This window comes from Embiotoca jacksoni, unplaced genomic scaffold, assembly GCF_022577435.1.
Source record: "Embiotoca jacksoni isolate LCO1_2020_lvr unplaced genomic scaffold, fEmbJac1.0.p SCAF_93, whole genome shotgun sequence".
NCBI lineage: Eukaryota > Metazoa > Chordata > Actinopteri > Embiotocidae > Embiotoca > Embiotoca jacksoni.
Window position 1 is genome coordinate 248,195 of NW_027185451.1, and position 14,156 is coordinate 262,350.

At 40.7% G+C, this 14,156-nt stretch overlaps 1 protein-coding gene across 1 annotated transcript; it reads left to right on the plus strand.

Moving 5' to 3' along the window:
- The first annotated feature begins 1,068 nt into the window (after window positions 1-1,068).
- LOC138193729 (retinoic acid receptor beta-like) lies at window positions 1,069-13,954 on the plus strand. The gene is made up of 8 exons (XM_069141925.1): window positions 1,069-1,545; window positions 5,533-5,687; window positions 6,161-6,302; window positions 8,746-8,912; window positions 9,417-9,593; window positions 9,828-10,032; window positions 10,115-10,273; window positions 10,556-13,954. The coding sequence occupies exons 1-8, from the start codon at window positions 1,383-1,385 to the stop codon at window positions 10,690-10,692; spliced, it is 1,305 nt and encodes a 434-aa protein (XP_068998026.1). The 5' UTR covers window positions 1,069-1,382; the 3' UTR covers window positions 10,693-13,954.
- Window positions 13,955-14,156: the final 202 nt, after the last annotated feature.

The window sequence follows — 14,156 nt, forward strand, 5'->3', positions numbered from 1 at the left end:
TTCAGCTAATATCGCTGCATTCGCTGTAAGTCAGCAGAACAGGAAAAAAAAAATGTATGAATGTATTCCTTGTCATTGTAGACAGTTCAAGTATCTAAATTAACGCAGGCAAAACGCGGCGCCTACATTACCCACAATGCAACTCGACCGTTGGTTTGTCCACTCAGGTGCTCAGGTTGTGTTTAAACTAATTAGGAGGTGAGTGGTACATTTTTTTTTTTTCCCCCAAATATCGCCATAATTTTATCAACCTGCGTGAGGGATAGTTGAACGCAGTTGTTTTAAAACCACATTAATTTTAATAGCACGTGTGGAGGGATTAAGTTAAATTGCAGCAAAAAAAAAAACTTTAGGAAACGGAACAAAAAGGAAACGAATTACGGGCTCGAGTTGTTGTAGTCCACATTGGGTCACGCAATGCACAGCAATGTGTACTTCCGGTTTATTTGTAACATCTGTTTGTGTCAATTAAAACTTAAAATCTTTGATGTCAAAATGATCCAAAATAGTTTGTTGGAAAATAAATAAATAAACGTAAATCATACCTCCAAATTTAAAAAAAAAATATATATATATATACGTATATATACAGATGTTAAAAAAAAAAAAATACAAACCGGGCTCCAAACGCACCACCATAGGCAGCTGGTAGCTTATCAAAATAAAATCCAATATTAACACACTAAAATGTGTTTTTTTTGTTTGTTTGCTACATTATTTTAGTGAAATCCTAATCCTAAATCTGTTAAACCAGGCATGAGAGTTTTGATGGCTTAATATAAAAACTTACGTAAACAAATATTTTCCGAACTGTTTTTCTGCCTGATTAATCCTACTTGTATTTTTTTAGCGGATATTTTTAGTGTTTTTTTTGTTTTGTTTTGTTTTGTTTTCTCAAGTAAAGGGACTTGTTTCCAGCGCTGCTGCTGTGATGTCAGACAGCGGCTGGGTCATATGAAGGGCAGCGGCGGAAGGAGGTTCACCGAGAGTTCACCCGCATACATTAGGTAACGCCATCGCTCGCTGTGACATAACGAGTATGGAGCAGGTTGAGTTGAGACATTCGTCAATAAAGAGGAGATAAGAGGAAGAAGAAGGAGTCCCGCAACAAACTTTGTTATGCAAAACAGCCCCGCAGACCTGGATGTGCTTGAACCGCGCTGCGTTGCGCTTGGAGGAGTCCAAACGCAGACACTTTTTTTTTTTTTCCTGACCAGTCTGTGGAGAAATATAGATCTGTTCCTGCGCGCACACGCCCCTCTGAAGGCAACGCAAGACATGCTTCTACCGTTAAACACCGTTTGCGTCAATTAGCCTGCAGAAACGATTGCGGTGCGTGACGGGTTTCCCACGCGGACAACGTCTCCACACGGACCTGGATCATGTTCGACTATATGGAATTTCAAGCTTTCGGTCCCGGAGAAATCGTGGACTTCTACACTACTTCCAGCCCCGCGTGCACGCTGCAGGAGCAGGACGAGGATCTGGCAGCTTTCTTCCCGGAGCTGATCGAGTCGGATTGGCAGGAGCACCGGTGCTCGCAATGTAGGTGGAAACTGATGACGGTGCCAGACTTTTCATGCCTCGTCCTTATTTGATCAGATACTAGTTTGCGCTGCGTTATAAGAACCACCCTTGCACCATAGGATGCACTGATAAGTAGGTCCATTGTAGATAATGCATGTATAGTGGTAGAAAACAAAAATAGATCTGGACCGTAAGCTGTGGGATAAATCTGCTGAATCAATCAATCACTGCAGTCGAGAATTGTATTAATAAAGCACCTCTCATACAGGTTAATGCATACAGATGAGTGACAGTCTAATAACTCGACAGTGTAAATGTAAACAGTAAAACAATTCGTGTTGAGAAGTAAACATTTCAATCTAAAAAACAAAAACAAAAATACAGAAATCAATCAGGAAAGACTCATGAAATAGATAAGAAAGAATAGAGCATCTTAAAATTACAATAAATGAGTGAATGACATAAATAGTGGTCATTAATCCTTCTCATCAAAATCTGAATCAGGGAAGTTTTTCAATAAACAGAAAAAAATAGAATGAAGCGCTTTAAAAAAATGTTTTTAATGTATTTCAAAGTGAAACTGATGAGCACTTTAAAATAGATGTAATACATTATGCTCTTAGTTGATGATCTCTAGACTGTGTTGCAATCCAGAAATTCATATTCACATATATAAAATGACTGAAAAATGTTTGTTTATTCGGTTAACTTTCCCACACCTGAATGAAGCTCCTGAATTTTGGTTCAATTTCACTGGAAGTCTGCTCATATGGTTTATAATTCACACAAAAAAGAAGTCGTAAGGAGATAAAAGTATTTAAATCACGCACAGATGTAATCATATGAAATGGGTTTTCCGTTGCAAATATCATTTTTTTTGCACATTATAGTGCGTTAGAAACTTTTTTTCTTAAAGTGTGTACCTGCTGCTTCTAAATACTGAATGGCTTGAAGTCATTCAGTGCCCTTTGTCTACACGCTGCCATGCTTTTCAGGAGCTTCCTTTCATAACAGCCGAAGGATCTGCTGAGAAGCAGGAAGCAGAGGAAACTGTATTAGAGTCCACGAGGTGGTCTGCGTTTGGGACAGGGCCGGTCAGTTTGGGGTCACCACGGGTTCACCGGACGGTCACCAGCTCAGGAGGTCAGAGGAGAGCCAGACCGTTGCCAGTGGTGGAAGAAGTACTGTTGTTTTGTTTTTTTTTACAAAAGTAAAAGCGCCACAGCAACTGAGAAATAGGGATTATTAACAGCAGAAGTACTCAGAAAAACTGGTTATATTATTATATCTGACATCATTAGATTGTTTGATTGATTAAAAGAAGGGGAAAAAAAAGTTTATTGGGTTGTTTGGGTCTCAAACAGTTACCCAAATGAAACTATTTCAGAAGTTTAGAGAGAATCGTGACACAGAGCCCCAACTAGACTTTAATTACAGCAGTCCGATGAATAAAAAAGCCAATATCTTCCCTTTAAATTGTAGTGGAGTTAAAGTATCAGGTAATGCTCAGATAAAGTCCAAGTACTTCAAAGTTATACTCTGTGTGTTGCTGTTTCTATGTCTCAGAGTCCAAAAAAAGTCTGTTTTTTAAGGGAACGAACCCCCAAAAATGAAATCTGCTTCTCACGTTTTTGACTCGCTGAAGGTACTTTTTGTTTTATTCCAAGACGACATTAATGAATGAATGTTTGGGCTTTTGTTTTTCCAACAACCTGAGTCATTCTTTTAAATGCTTCATTAATTAAACGTACATTAGTGTCTGAGGGGGACAAAACATTTTTTTTAACCAAAGACATAAAATAACAACAATGATTAGACTGCTACTGAACTGATAATCAATAAATTGTTTGTTATTTGTCAAGCAAAATAAGTTCCAATTTGTCAAATGTTAGTTTTTAAATGCTTCTCTTTATTATATGCAACACTAAACTAAATTGGTTTTGAACATTTGTTTGGTTCTGTTTAATCTGCAGATTAATCACTTCTCAAAATAATTTGGGATGCATTTTCTTGGTTGATTGTTTGGTATAAAATAGTAAAAAAAAAAATCCATAAAATTTTTCTTTGCTGACTTTTTCAAAAGTTTTGTTCAAGCAAAAGTCTGAAAACCAAAGATATGAATCAAACAATGATATAAAACAGAAATAAACTGCAAATCTTCCTGCTTTCCAGAAGCTGGAAACTGAGATTTTTTTTGGGGGGGTCATGTTTTGTTTAAAACATTTTTTTTTTTTAAGCTAATCCAAAAATAAATGTTTTCTCCTAATGAATTGTGATTTGTGGGGTAAGTGAGGTTAATCTTTAAAACTAGAGGCCAAATCTTCACTTTTAGTAGCAGCACATAACTAAACATAAAAACATAGCATATAGGTTTCTACATTTCTACCAATAGCAAGCTAAACTTTTACTTTTTTTTTCAACAACATGTCGTCTTATCTCTCAGCCTCTACAAAGTTTAACACCCTAAAAAGTCTGTTGATTCGATGTTTGACTCACACAATGCTTTGTGGCATACATCAAACAACACCACCTAAATTGGGATGGGAAGAGGGGGGGGGGGGGGTAACCCAAATCACTTAACGCCGCCCCACCACACACACTTTCTGCTCCTCCGTCCTCCCAATCTCGCTGCCTCTCATCAGTCAGTTGGGCTCGTGGCATGCTCCCGCATTGTTTTGTGTCCTCGTTTGACCAGCACGAAATCCAGGTTCAACCAGAGGCCGCGGGTTCAAGGGGATGGAGATGAGCACATTTTTCTCTTTTTTTTTTTTTTTTGTCCCCTTTTCAAAACAGCTTTCTTCGTTTTCTGTCAGGGGAGCCCGAGCGGTCGGTGGAGGTGATCAGAGAGCCCGGGGGGGTTGGGGGGGGGGGGGGGGGGCAAAGAGACTGGAGCAAATCTCCTCTCTCAAAAGTGTCTCTTCAAAGTGGGGAGGGTTGCGTGTTGTGATTGACGGAGTGAAATGAAACTGGAGAAATTGGAGGTAAAAAGCCGGGACGAAGTGGGTCACTTTGTACCTCGACACGAGGAAAGCTCAAATTTGACATTCAATTTGAGACTTTTGAATTCGAGCCCAGATTTGACTTTTACGGAGAATCGAATCTGGTATTTTAAGAGACATTTTTGGAGAATGGAGAATGTAATGATACATAACATCATTTCATTTGGGAAAACTGAGCAGTGCGAGTCTGAATCATCGGGGGTGGGGGTGGGGTGGGGGGGTGATGCCTTTGACGAGTTTGAGATAAAGGGTGATAAGATCGGTGTAGATTTACATTGAAATCCCTGCCCAGTCAGCAGTAAAACAGTGAACGGGAGGTTTTTCAGAGCCAACCTCTAGTGGTCCTCGGCGGTATTGCAGCCTGTGACGACATTCCCCGGTAAAAAGCACATGCGTCGCACAGTTAGTGACGCGTTCTCCGTCGTCCAGCAGTGGTCGTTCAGCCAGAGAGGGTGGGCGGAGCTAACGCAACAAAACTCGCCTCCTCAGATGCCAACTAACAGGTGACGACGACAATGTTTTGGATTTCTGGGAGGTGAAGTCCAAAAATACACCTGCAATTTCAGCTAAGTGCCACATGGAGGCCGCCAGTCTGTCATTTTCATGACAATGTGATTTTGAGATGTTTTCTATTTGTACTTTCACAGGTGTACGTTAAAGCCTGAGGAAAGGTTCAAAGGTCATAACAACATTACAACTCATCCTTTTCGAGATGCGACAGGTTTAAAGATAATTTCACGTATGCCAAAAAACTAACGATTAGCTCTGATTTTCATTGGGTAACAGATTCTACAAAGTGTCAAAAAAAAATAGCTGTTTAAACATCGCTACAACAGCTTATGATCACATATTACAAATAAAACAAGCCAATCCTTTGTTTTCAAAGTTGCAGGAGCAAATAATTGTTGAAAAAAAAGGACCCGAACCTTTCAAATCTGTCGGCTCGAAATCGTTCACGCGGTTCCTCTCCCTGCTCTGACTGTGTGTCCATGTTGTGTGTTTGCAGCCGTGGGAAGCCGGAGCTCCAGCTCCAGCTCGGACGACCTGTTCACCGGCCCCCCGTCCCCGCCTCCGCCTCCACGCACGTACAAGCCCTGTTTCGTGTGTCAAGACAAGTCGTCGGGCTACCACTATGGAGTCAGCGCCTGCGAGGGCTGCAAGGTAACGTGTCAAAAGTATGGCGAGGGAACGCAAAAAGTCTTCACGCAAGACAGTTCTCGCCGTCATCCTTCGAGGACTGCGAACTGTTTGCTTTTTTTTTTTTTTTTTTTTTTTTTTTTGCTACGAAACTGCACGACTTGAGCTTTCAAACAAACGTCAGTTCAAACCTCGTAGTCTTGATTTAATCCCGATCGCTTCACAAGTATTAAATGTTTTGTGGACATGTTTGCCCTCCTCAAAATGTACCAAGAGACTTTTTTTTTGGGGGGGGAGGGGGGGTTTGAATAATATCTACAATCAATGTTTACATGGCGGTCTATTGTGTTCTGCTGTATTTCCACAGGCACCAATATACATAATCTCTGAAGTGTTCTATGAGTAAAAACGAACCTTTCTATTGCAGTTCACGCGCTGTCTTCGTGAACTTCAGTTATTGATATCTTCTCGCCTCTCCTGTCGTGGTGCCTCCGCAGGGCTTCTTCCGCCGCAGCGTGCAGAAAAACATGGTTTACACGTGTCACCGCGACAGGAACTGCATCATCAACAAGATCACCAGGAACCGCTGTCAGTACTGCCGGCTGCAGAGGTGCTTCGCTGTGGGAATGTCCAGAGAGTGTAAGTCGGCGGCTAACCACAATTAAAAAGACTTTCACAATACACAAAATGATTCATCTGCCGTCACAAGATGTGAATAATTATAGAGGGAATTACGAAACGGTAGATAGTGGATTCTAGACTCTGGAGTTCAGGTCGTAGATTATGATTAGAGGACGTCATAAGAGGTGAGTGAGGGGTCACTGGGACAGTTATAAATGTGAATTATCAACTCAGTTTGTGTTTTTGCGCAAGCAGATGCACATTTCATAAATGCAAGAGCTGCATAGACCACAGGAACCAGCTTTAATGTGGAATAGAGGTAGATTAATTCACACATTGTTTATTTCTAAGGGTGAGAATTTGGCATGCTTTTCTTAAAGTTAATACTTTACCACAAGCAAATATAAACTATCATTCAAGTGAGTTGAATCTGTATTCCTGATGGTGTTATTTGGATGTTTATTGTGACTAATTAGCAAATCTGCAATGTGTTATATTTTAATCATGTATTTCTGTCATTTGCATCCTTCCTGTAAGAGATCTTGGAGGATCTATTTTTTGTATTATTATTATTCTAACGGACACAGCAACAATGAAAAACTCGAATTTTACTGAGAGATCTCAAACATCCTCTCAAGTTTATTCTAGATTATGAGAAAAAGACACAAATGAGCTCTCGAAATCACATGATCTGTTTTCGGAGGATGTGACTTTTTATTAGCTTCTTTTAACGTCATAAAGATGCAGAACTTCTTTCAGCTTTAAAAGATCATATAAATAAAATATTGAAACAGTTGTCGGTGCGGCCCGATTATCAACGTACATTCAGAGCAACAAGCTCTCTGGACATTTTACGCCCTGGGCTTCACCATTCAGGCAGCATGCAGGCCGCCCTAACGTCTTTTGGAGAGGTTATTGGGGCTGACAAAAAGAGCCAGTGTAGACACTATTCAGGCCTGAATACACTATGGTGATTTTCTAGTTCAAAAACAAGAAATGAAAGAAGTAATAATCTCTTAAAAACGATATAATGTAACTTCTATATGAAATAAATAGGATTTGTAAAAGGATTTCACGTATAATGTATTAATAATAGTACAATTTTACATATTGTTGTATTTACTAGATTAATGCAAATATAAATAAAGGAGGGAAATTGAACAGATTGATTCTAGTACGTTACATCGTTGTGGGGCTCTCAGTTAAAACCTCCACAAAAACAAAGCTCAACCTTGTCTTCAAATGATTAAAAAAAAAGATGCTTACAATTACGTTTGATTTATTTCATATAAAAATCAAATTGTAATATGTAACATATTTAAATGCAAAAAAAGAAATCATCCACTTTGCAGCTAGAAACTCGTCAAACCTCAGAAAATCCAAATTCGTAGGAAGTGCTAAAACGTCCTCTTTATGATGTGAAATATCCCTTTAAAATAATGTGTTTCTCTTTTTTTTAAATGACCCAGTGAGAAGCTGGCTGTGAGCTGCGGCAGCGCTCTATAACAACCCCACTGTACAACAGAAACAAAGTCAAAGTGTGTTACCCCAGCTATGCAGTGACCTAGATAACAGTTTGTGTGTGTGTTATGTGGAATGAGCTGGAGGAGGTGGTAGTGACGGATCCACCCACAACCACATGCTCCCATTGTTGCTGTCAGACACACGGACATTACATAAATCCATCACATGTAGCGGACAGTAGGACGCTACGTAACCGCTTCAGTCAGCCAGCCAGCCGGTCGGCGTGTGATATGATCTCACTCGGAGTGTTGACCACTAGATGTAGGACATCCATGAGGAGGAGGAGGAGGAGGAGGAAGAAGAGGAGGAGGAGGAGAGTGAGATTGAGGAAGGCAGAGACGGAGGTGTTGCGTAATACCCCCTGACATGTGAGTTTAGCTGCCTGAGCTTGAGTCAGCGGGACGCACCGAGAAAATAAAAAAAATAAAAACCGCGTTGACACCGTTACCGTAGCGATTACGTAAGGGTAACCTGGTTTTAGGGCTGCGTTCGCCCGGCTTCACGTTCCCCTGCACGCGGCTCAGCGCCGACAGTTTCTCTCCGAAGAAACCATCTTCCACCCACAGAGAGAGAGTCGAAGCGCTCGCGGAAAACACGACGGAAACTCGGAGTCGATCGAGTTGGGACGGAGGCAACCAATAGGCACTCAAACACAGTCTCAGCTCGGAGGCAAATTCCCAAATTGTCAAACTTTTCCTTTACATATAAATTAAAACATGCAAATCACGTTGCTTCTGCATCTTATTGACTAATAATCCAAACGTCCTCTAATTTAACAATCGATGCATTTTTAACAATTTGAAGCCTCAAGAAGCTCTTTGGTAACATGAAGTTTTATTGAAATAAAGAATAATACCCAAACAATAAAAATTGAACAGCTTTCCTGAACATCTTTATATAACCTGGGTCCCTCCAACCCCCCTATTCCCTCCCCCAGCGGTGAGAAACGACAGAAACCGGAGGAAGGGGACGAAGGAGGCGGTGAAGATGACCATCATGGAGACGTACGAACTGACGGCGGAGCTCGGCCTGGTCGTGGAGAAGATCTGCCGGGCTCACAGAGAGACCTTCCCCTCCCTCTGCCAGCTGGGAAAATACACCACGGTGAGTCACGGCGTGAGGAATCGGCTGCAGAGATTTCCACGGCCTCCCGGGAAATGTAGGATTGTCAGCCGTAATCTGTAGCAGGAAGGGATTTAAGATATTCGGGGGAGCGGCGGGGCATTTAAAGAGCTGCAAATCCGATTATTATTATTAAAAGTCAAAGCCGTCGGAGGATTTCTTCCTGTTAAAAGAGAGTTTTTCCTTTCCTCTGTCGGAGGTTTTTCTCCCTTAAATGGGAGGTTGTTTTTTTTTCCTCCTACCTTTCGTAGGGAATCGTTGAATTGTTGGGTTCTTCTGTATAATGCTGTAAAGTTCTGTTGTAAGAACTTTACTGTGTTAAGTTCCCTGAAATAAACCTGCGTTGTGAGAGAAAACAACCCGACACCATTAAGTCTTTGAAAGCATTTTTCCCCCAAAGCTTGAACCTGAACATTAACAATGAAGAACAAACACCTCACTGATCCTCTTTTGTGTTTTTTTGGGGTTTTTTTCTCCTCCGTCCAGAACTCCAGTTCCGACCACCGGATCCAGCTGGACCTCGGGCTCTGGGACAAGTTCAGCGAGCTCGCCACCAAGTGCATCATCAAGGTGGTGGAGTTCGCCAAGCGAGTGCCGGGCTTCACCGGCCTGACCATCACCGACCAGATCACCCTGCTCAAAGCCGCCTGCCTCGACATCCTGGTGGGTCCACACCGACATAAGTTCTTTACTGTAGGATCTGCAGGTGGCTCCTCCAAAAAGGAAAGTGATTGTCGTTGCAGCTTTGTGACAGTGGCTGAAATGATTGTTTTATTTGCGGTAGATATAGTTTTTTTTTATTTATTATATTTCGGGTTAAATTACACAAATAACACTTAAAACACTTTCTTTCTTTTGGTTTCGTTCCTTCGCTCTCTTTTTCCTCTTTTCATGCAGATCCTGAGGATCTGCACCCGCTACACCCCGGACCAGGACACCATGACCTTCTCGGACGGGTTGACGCTGACCCGTACTCAGATCCACAACGCAGGATTCGGACCGCTGACCGATCAGGTCTTCACCTTTGCTGGGCAGCTGCTGCCGCTGGGGATGGACGACACGGAGAGCGGGCTCCTCAGCGCCATCTGCCTCGTCTCCGGAGGTGCTGGATCAGTCTTTAAATATGTTTGAAAAGAAAGGAGAACGTGTGCGTGAAAATGGTGAAATATTTTCCCCCCGAACAGACCGGCAGGACCTGGAGGAGCCGTCGAAGGTGGAGGTGCTGCAGGAGCCGCTGCTGGAGGCGCTGAAGATCTACTCCCGTAAGCGGCGGCCCAGCATGCCGCTCATGTTCCCCAAGGCCCTCATGAAGATCACCGACCTGCGCAGCATCAGCGCTAAAGGTCAGAGGGCGTCAGCATTTTGTGCGTTTGCAAAAGATGAAAAAACGTCCCTTTCTTGTCACGGCTCATGCTGTAGTCTATAAACAGTAGCTGCTGTGTGTGGGCTGAGTCCAGGTGCGTTGTGGGTTTTTAAATCAGTTTTGGTCTGAAACGCCGCATTCCTGGAAGCATTTGGAGCCGACGTCTGTTGCGAACAATCTTGCGGTGGGAGGCGGTAAATCTCTCCGCCGTACATTATTTATTAAAGTCGTGTGTGCTTTTCTTTTGTTGGTTTTACCACAGGAGCCGAGCGAGTGGTGACCCTGAAGCTGGAGATCCCGGGATCGATGCCGCCGCTGATCGAGGAGATGCTGGAGGATCTGCAGATCCTGGAGACGCAGCAGAAGTCGGTCAGCACGCCGTCGCCTCACCGCACGTGAACTTCCTTTTCGTTTTTTCACTGCGCCTGAAAGAACTTTTACTTCACTAACGGTACAAATGCAGTTCAGAGGGGTTAACTAGCGACTTCCCTCAGTTAGTCGTCCAGAGACTGCAGATAAGAGTTTAAAAAAAAAGGAGAGCGATTCGGTCGTCACGTTAACAACTTCTCTGCTGAAAGGAAAGCCAGTTTTCCGTGAGCTTCAAATCCTGCTTCGAAGGAGGAAAAAAAACGGTGAAACGATGCAGTAACGTTTTAATGTTCGTTTTTTTTGGCCATTTTCATAAACACCTCATAACCTCTGAGAATCACTCTCTGCCTCTCTTAACTGTATTTATATTCGCATGAGATGTCACATGGATTAATTTTTTTTTACCTCATTACATAACAACTTTAGCATTAGTTATAGTCAGATAGTAAATATATGGATATATAAACAGTGTTTTAAAAAAAAAAAAAAAAAGTTTTTACACAAAATCTACTGTTTCTATGTTAATTTTCCTTCATTTGTGTAAAAAAAAAAAAGAAAAAGGGAAATAAACAAAATGTTTTTTTTACTCAAAGGTGAATGTTCCTAATTAGCTTGAACAAAGTTCACAAAGTAACGTAGCTGGGTTGATAAAGGAAAAGGACGATTTAAGTAAAATTAAAATAAGTACATCAAACGCAGCATTGTGCATATCAGCTTGTTGGAGTCAGAAATCTTTGTTGGTGCATTTTGCTGGAAAGCTTCTCCATTATTTGGCAGCAGGAAACCGTATTTTTTTTTTTTTTCTGTTGGTGAGCTAATGATACAAAACTTTAAACCTTCTTCCACTTTCTAAGTGGACAAATGTATTTTTCCACGTCGTCGTATAAAGCTGTTTATTATTAGGGATGAATATTTCTGAAAAGATCATTTGTTTGTCGTTTAACCAAGACGCGTATAAAAACGTTCTCCGTTTAGGTGTTTTAAGACTTTGTGGCACGATGTCGGATCTGATGTTTGTTTTCTGTAGCGCCATCACCCGGTCAAAAATATCATCGTCCGATATTTCATGATCAGATACCTGCAAAACTAATGACGTTCCCGTCATTCCCAGTGTATAGCTGCATCTCCACTGATGGTACCAACTGGACTCGACTCGACTCGACTCTACTCGCTTTTTGTGTCCGGTACTTTCCCGGATTTCGTCAGATAGCACCGCCTGAAGGCGGCGGCGTTACCATAGCAACGCCGCAAGAAGCTGCCATGATGCCATTTTCAAAATCAACAACACCAAAACGACACACGACACAAACTTTGACAAAGAGAGTCCTTCGCTCTGTGGAAGCTCGTCGTCCGCTCACATTTTAGAATCGGCTACCTTCGACACAGGTGATAATAAAACAGTAGCAGGTGCCAGAGAACATCCACGGGCAATTCAAAATAATTTAAAAAAAGCAAGTACAGTGGAGCCAAGTCGGTGCTGTAAGTGGAGAAGTGGATTAGGATTTATTTTTTTTTTGAAATGGTGAACCCCACCAATATTACGCAAAAAATAAATCAATTCAGATATCAGTATGTTGGCTGAAATGGGGTTAATCAAACATTTGTGACCAAGATATATAACGAAAAGCAGGATGTTTTACAGTTTAATGATAAATGTTGTGGTCCGAAATGACGTCCGTGCGCTGAAACAGTGAGCTTGAAAGGGAATGTAAAGATTGAAAAACCACACAGTTTTCTAAATCACCCCAAGGATCTTTTTCTGCATTATGTTGTTTGAAAGTTTTTTTTATATCAGCGCTTATCGGAAACCGATCCGCCTTCGAAAGGATAAAATTGGGTGACGAAACAGTCCGACAGAAAGATTGATCGTCCTCTAACGTGAAGATTGTCCGATGGTAGCATTTAGCTCGAACCGCCGCGGTGCATCCGTGCCTCGCGGAGCTGCTAGCACGACTGAAGAAAGTCGAGTTTCAATGAATTCTTGTCTTAAATGCAACATCGTACTGTAGGAATTAAACGTGATATTTTAGGGAGAAAAAGAGATCATGTCTGAAATGTGAGAAAACAATAAGCTGTATATCTCAAACGTCTGAACGAAAATATGTGAAATCAGAAACTGAGCTGTCAGTGGATGAACAAGCGTCCCGTGTGCTGTACGATCTCACGTGTGCCTCCTGTTTAAACGTGCCAACATTTTCCTCAGCTGGAACTTTTTTTTATTTTTCTACAAGCGTTTAAATTTGAAACGACAACTGTGATTTCATTCATCTTTAATATACCGCAGTATGACTTCTATATTATACATTATTACTAAGCAGATCGCATTTTCATATCTTTGTTTTGGTCCATTAAAGTCTTGTGTATTGACTTTCATTTGACTGTTTCATGTTTCCTCTGAAGCTTAGAGCTTTTTTTTATTATTATTATTTTTTTTCTTTATTTACTGAGGGGAAGCAGTGGTTCTATTTTTATTTCAGGAGGCTGTGAGGTTGTTTGAGGTCAGATCAGTTGGTCTCTTCTCAAAATTAAGGTTCATACTGCCCCCTGTTGACCTTGCAAGGAACTGAACACAACAGCACAAAATAAATAGAGTAAAAGATGAATCAATTCATCTTATTTAGTAGTAAATAAATCTCCAATTTATAGAATAAGAAGCTCCATAAGACAGTGCTGGTTAAGAGAGGGACTCTACTTGTCATATTTATTTAATCACTTTGATAAGATCTATAAAAAAAAAAGTCGTGAGCGGGAAATTTCAGAACACGACTAGAAATTGAATGGAACAAAGGAACAAATGTTGACACATCTGCAGACTCTTGATGATTTATGTGGTTAACATTTTTATACAAATGCAGTGTTTAAGTACAAGTAAAATAAATGTTCCATTTTATGTTTCTACTTTTAACCCACTACACTACAGATAGATATTGTACATTTTAATCTAAAATAGTGTATTTATCTGTTGCTACGTGTTACTTTTCATTTTAAATTATTTTAAATACATTTTATTTCTGTACTCCTAACAACTGTTTTAGGGCCAAAGATGCCAAAATTCCACAATAAAAGTCAAAAATGGAAAGGTTTGTTTAGCTGAACATTATTTTGTAAAGTATTTCTTTACATTTTGACCAATTACAACAATAAAATTATACCTGAGCAGAAATAAACAGTATTTACAATCCAAATAATAATAACAATATAATGATGAATCGGTCAAAGAGGACATTTTCCTACAGAACAGGTATTTATTTATTTAAGTACACGTTGCTCATAATATGTCTGTATGTTTTATTTTATTTTGAACAACTGGACACTCTCTGAATTAAATAGTGTTTATTCAAAGATAGTGGACATAAAATCTTAAAGTAGTTTGACATTCCTGACGCAGATTATACTGACAAATCCCTTTTGGATCAAAGTGCACAAGAAAAGCTTATTTTCAACTGCCCAGCTCTTTAAAATAACAACAAAAATGTGATTATGTACAAAAAGGA

What these genes read in the sequence shown, in the direction of transcription:
- LOC138193729 (XM_069141925.1), top strand. Translation starts at nt 1,383, where the DNA reads ATGTTCGACTATATGGAATTTCAAGCTTTCGGTCCCGGAGAAATCGTG. An exon ending in GGAGCACCGGTGCTCGCAAT is followed by an intron (nt 1,546 to 5,532) that starts GTAGGTGGAAAC and finishes GTGTGTTTGCAG; the next exon opens with CCGTGGGAAGCCGGAGCTCC. An exon ending in GCGCAGCATCAGCGCTAAAG is followed by an intron (nt 10,274 to 10,555) that starts GTCAGAGGGCGT and finishes GTTTTACCACAG; the next exon opens with GAGCCGAGCGAGTGGTGACC.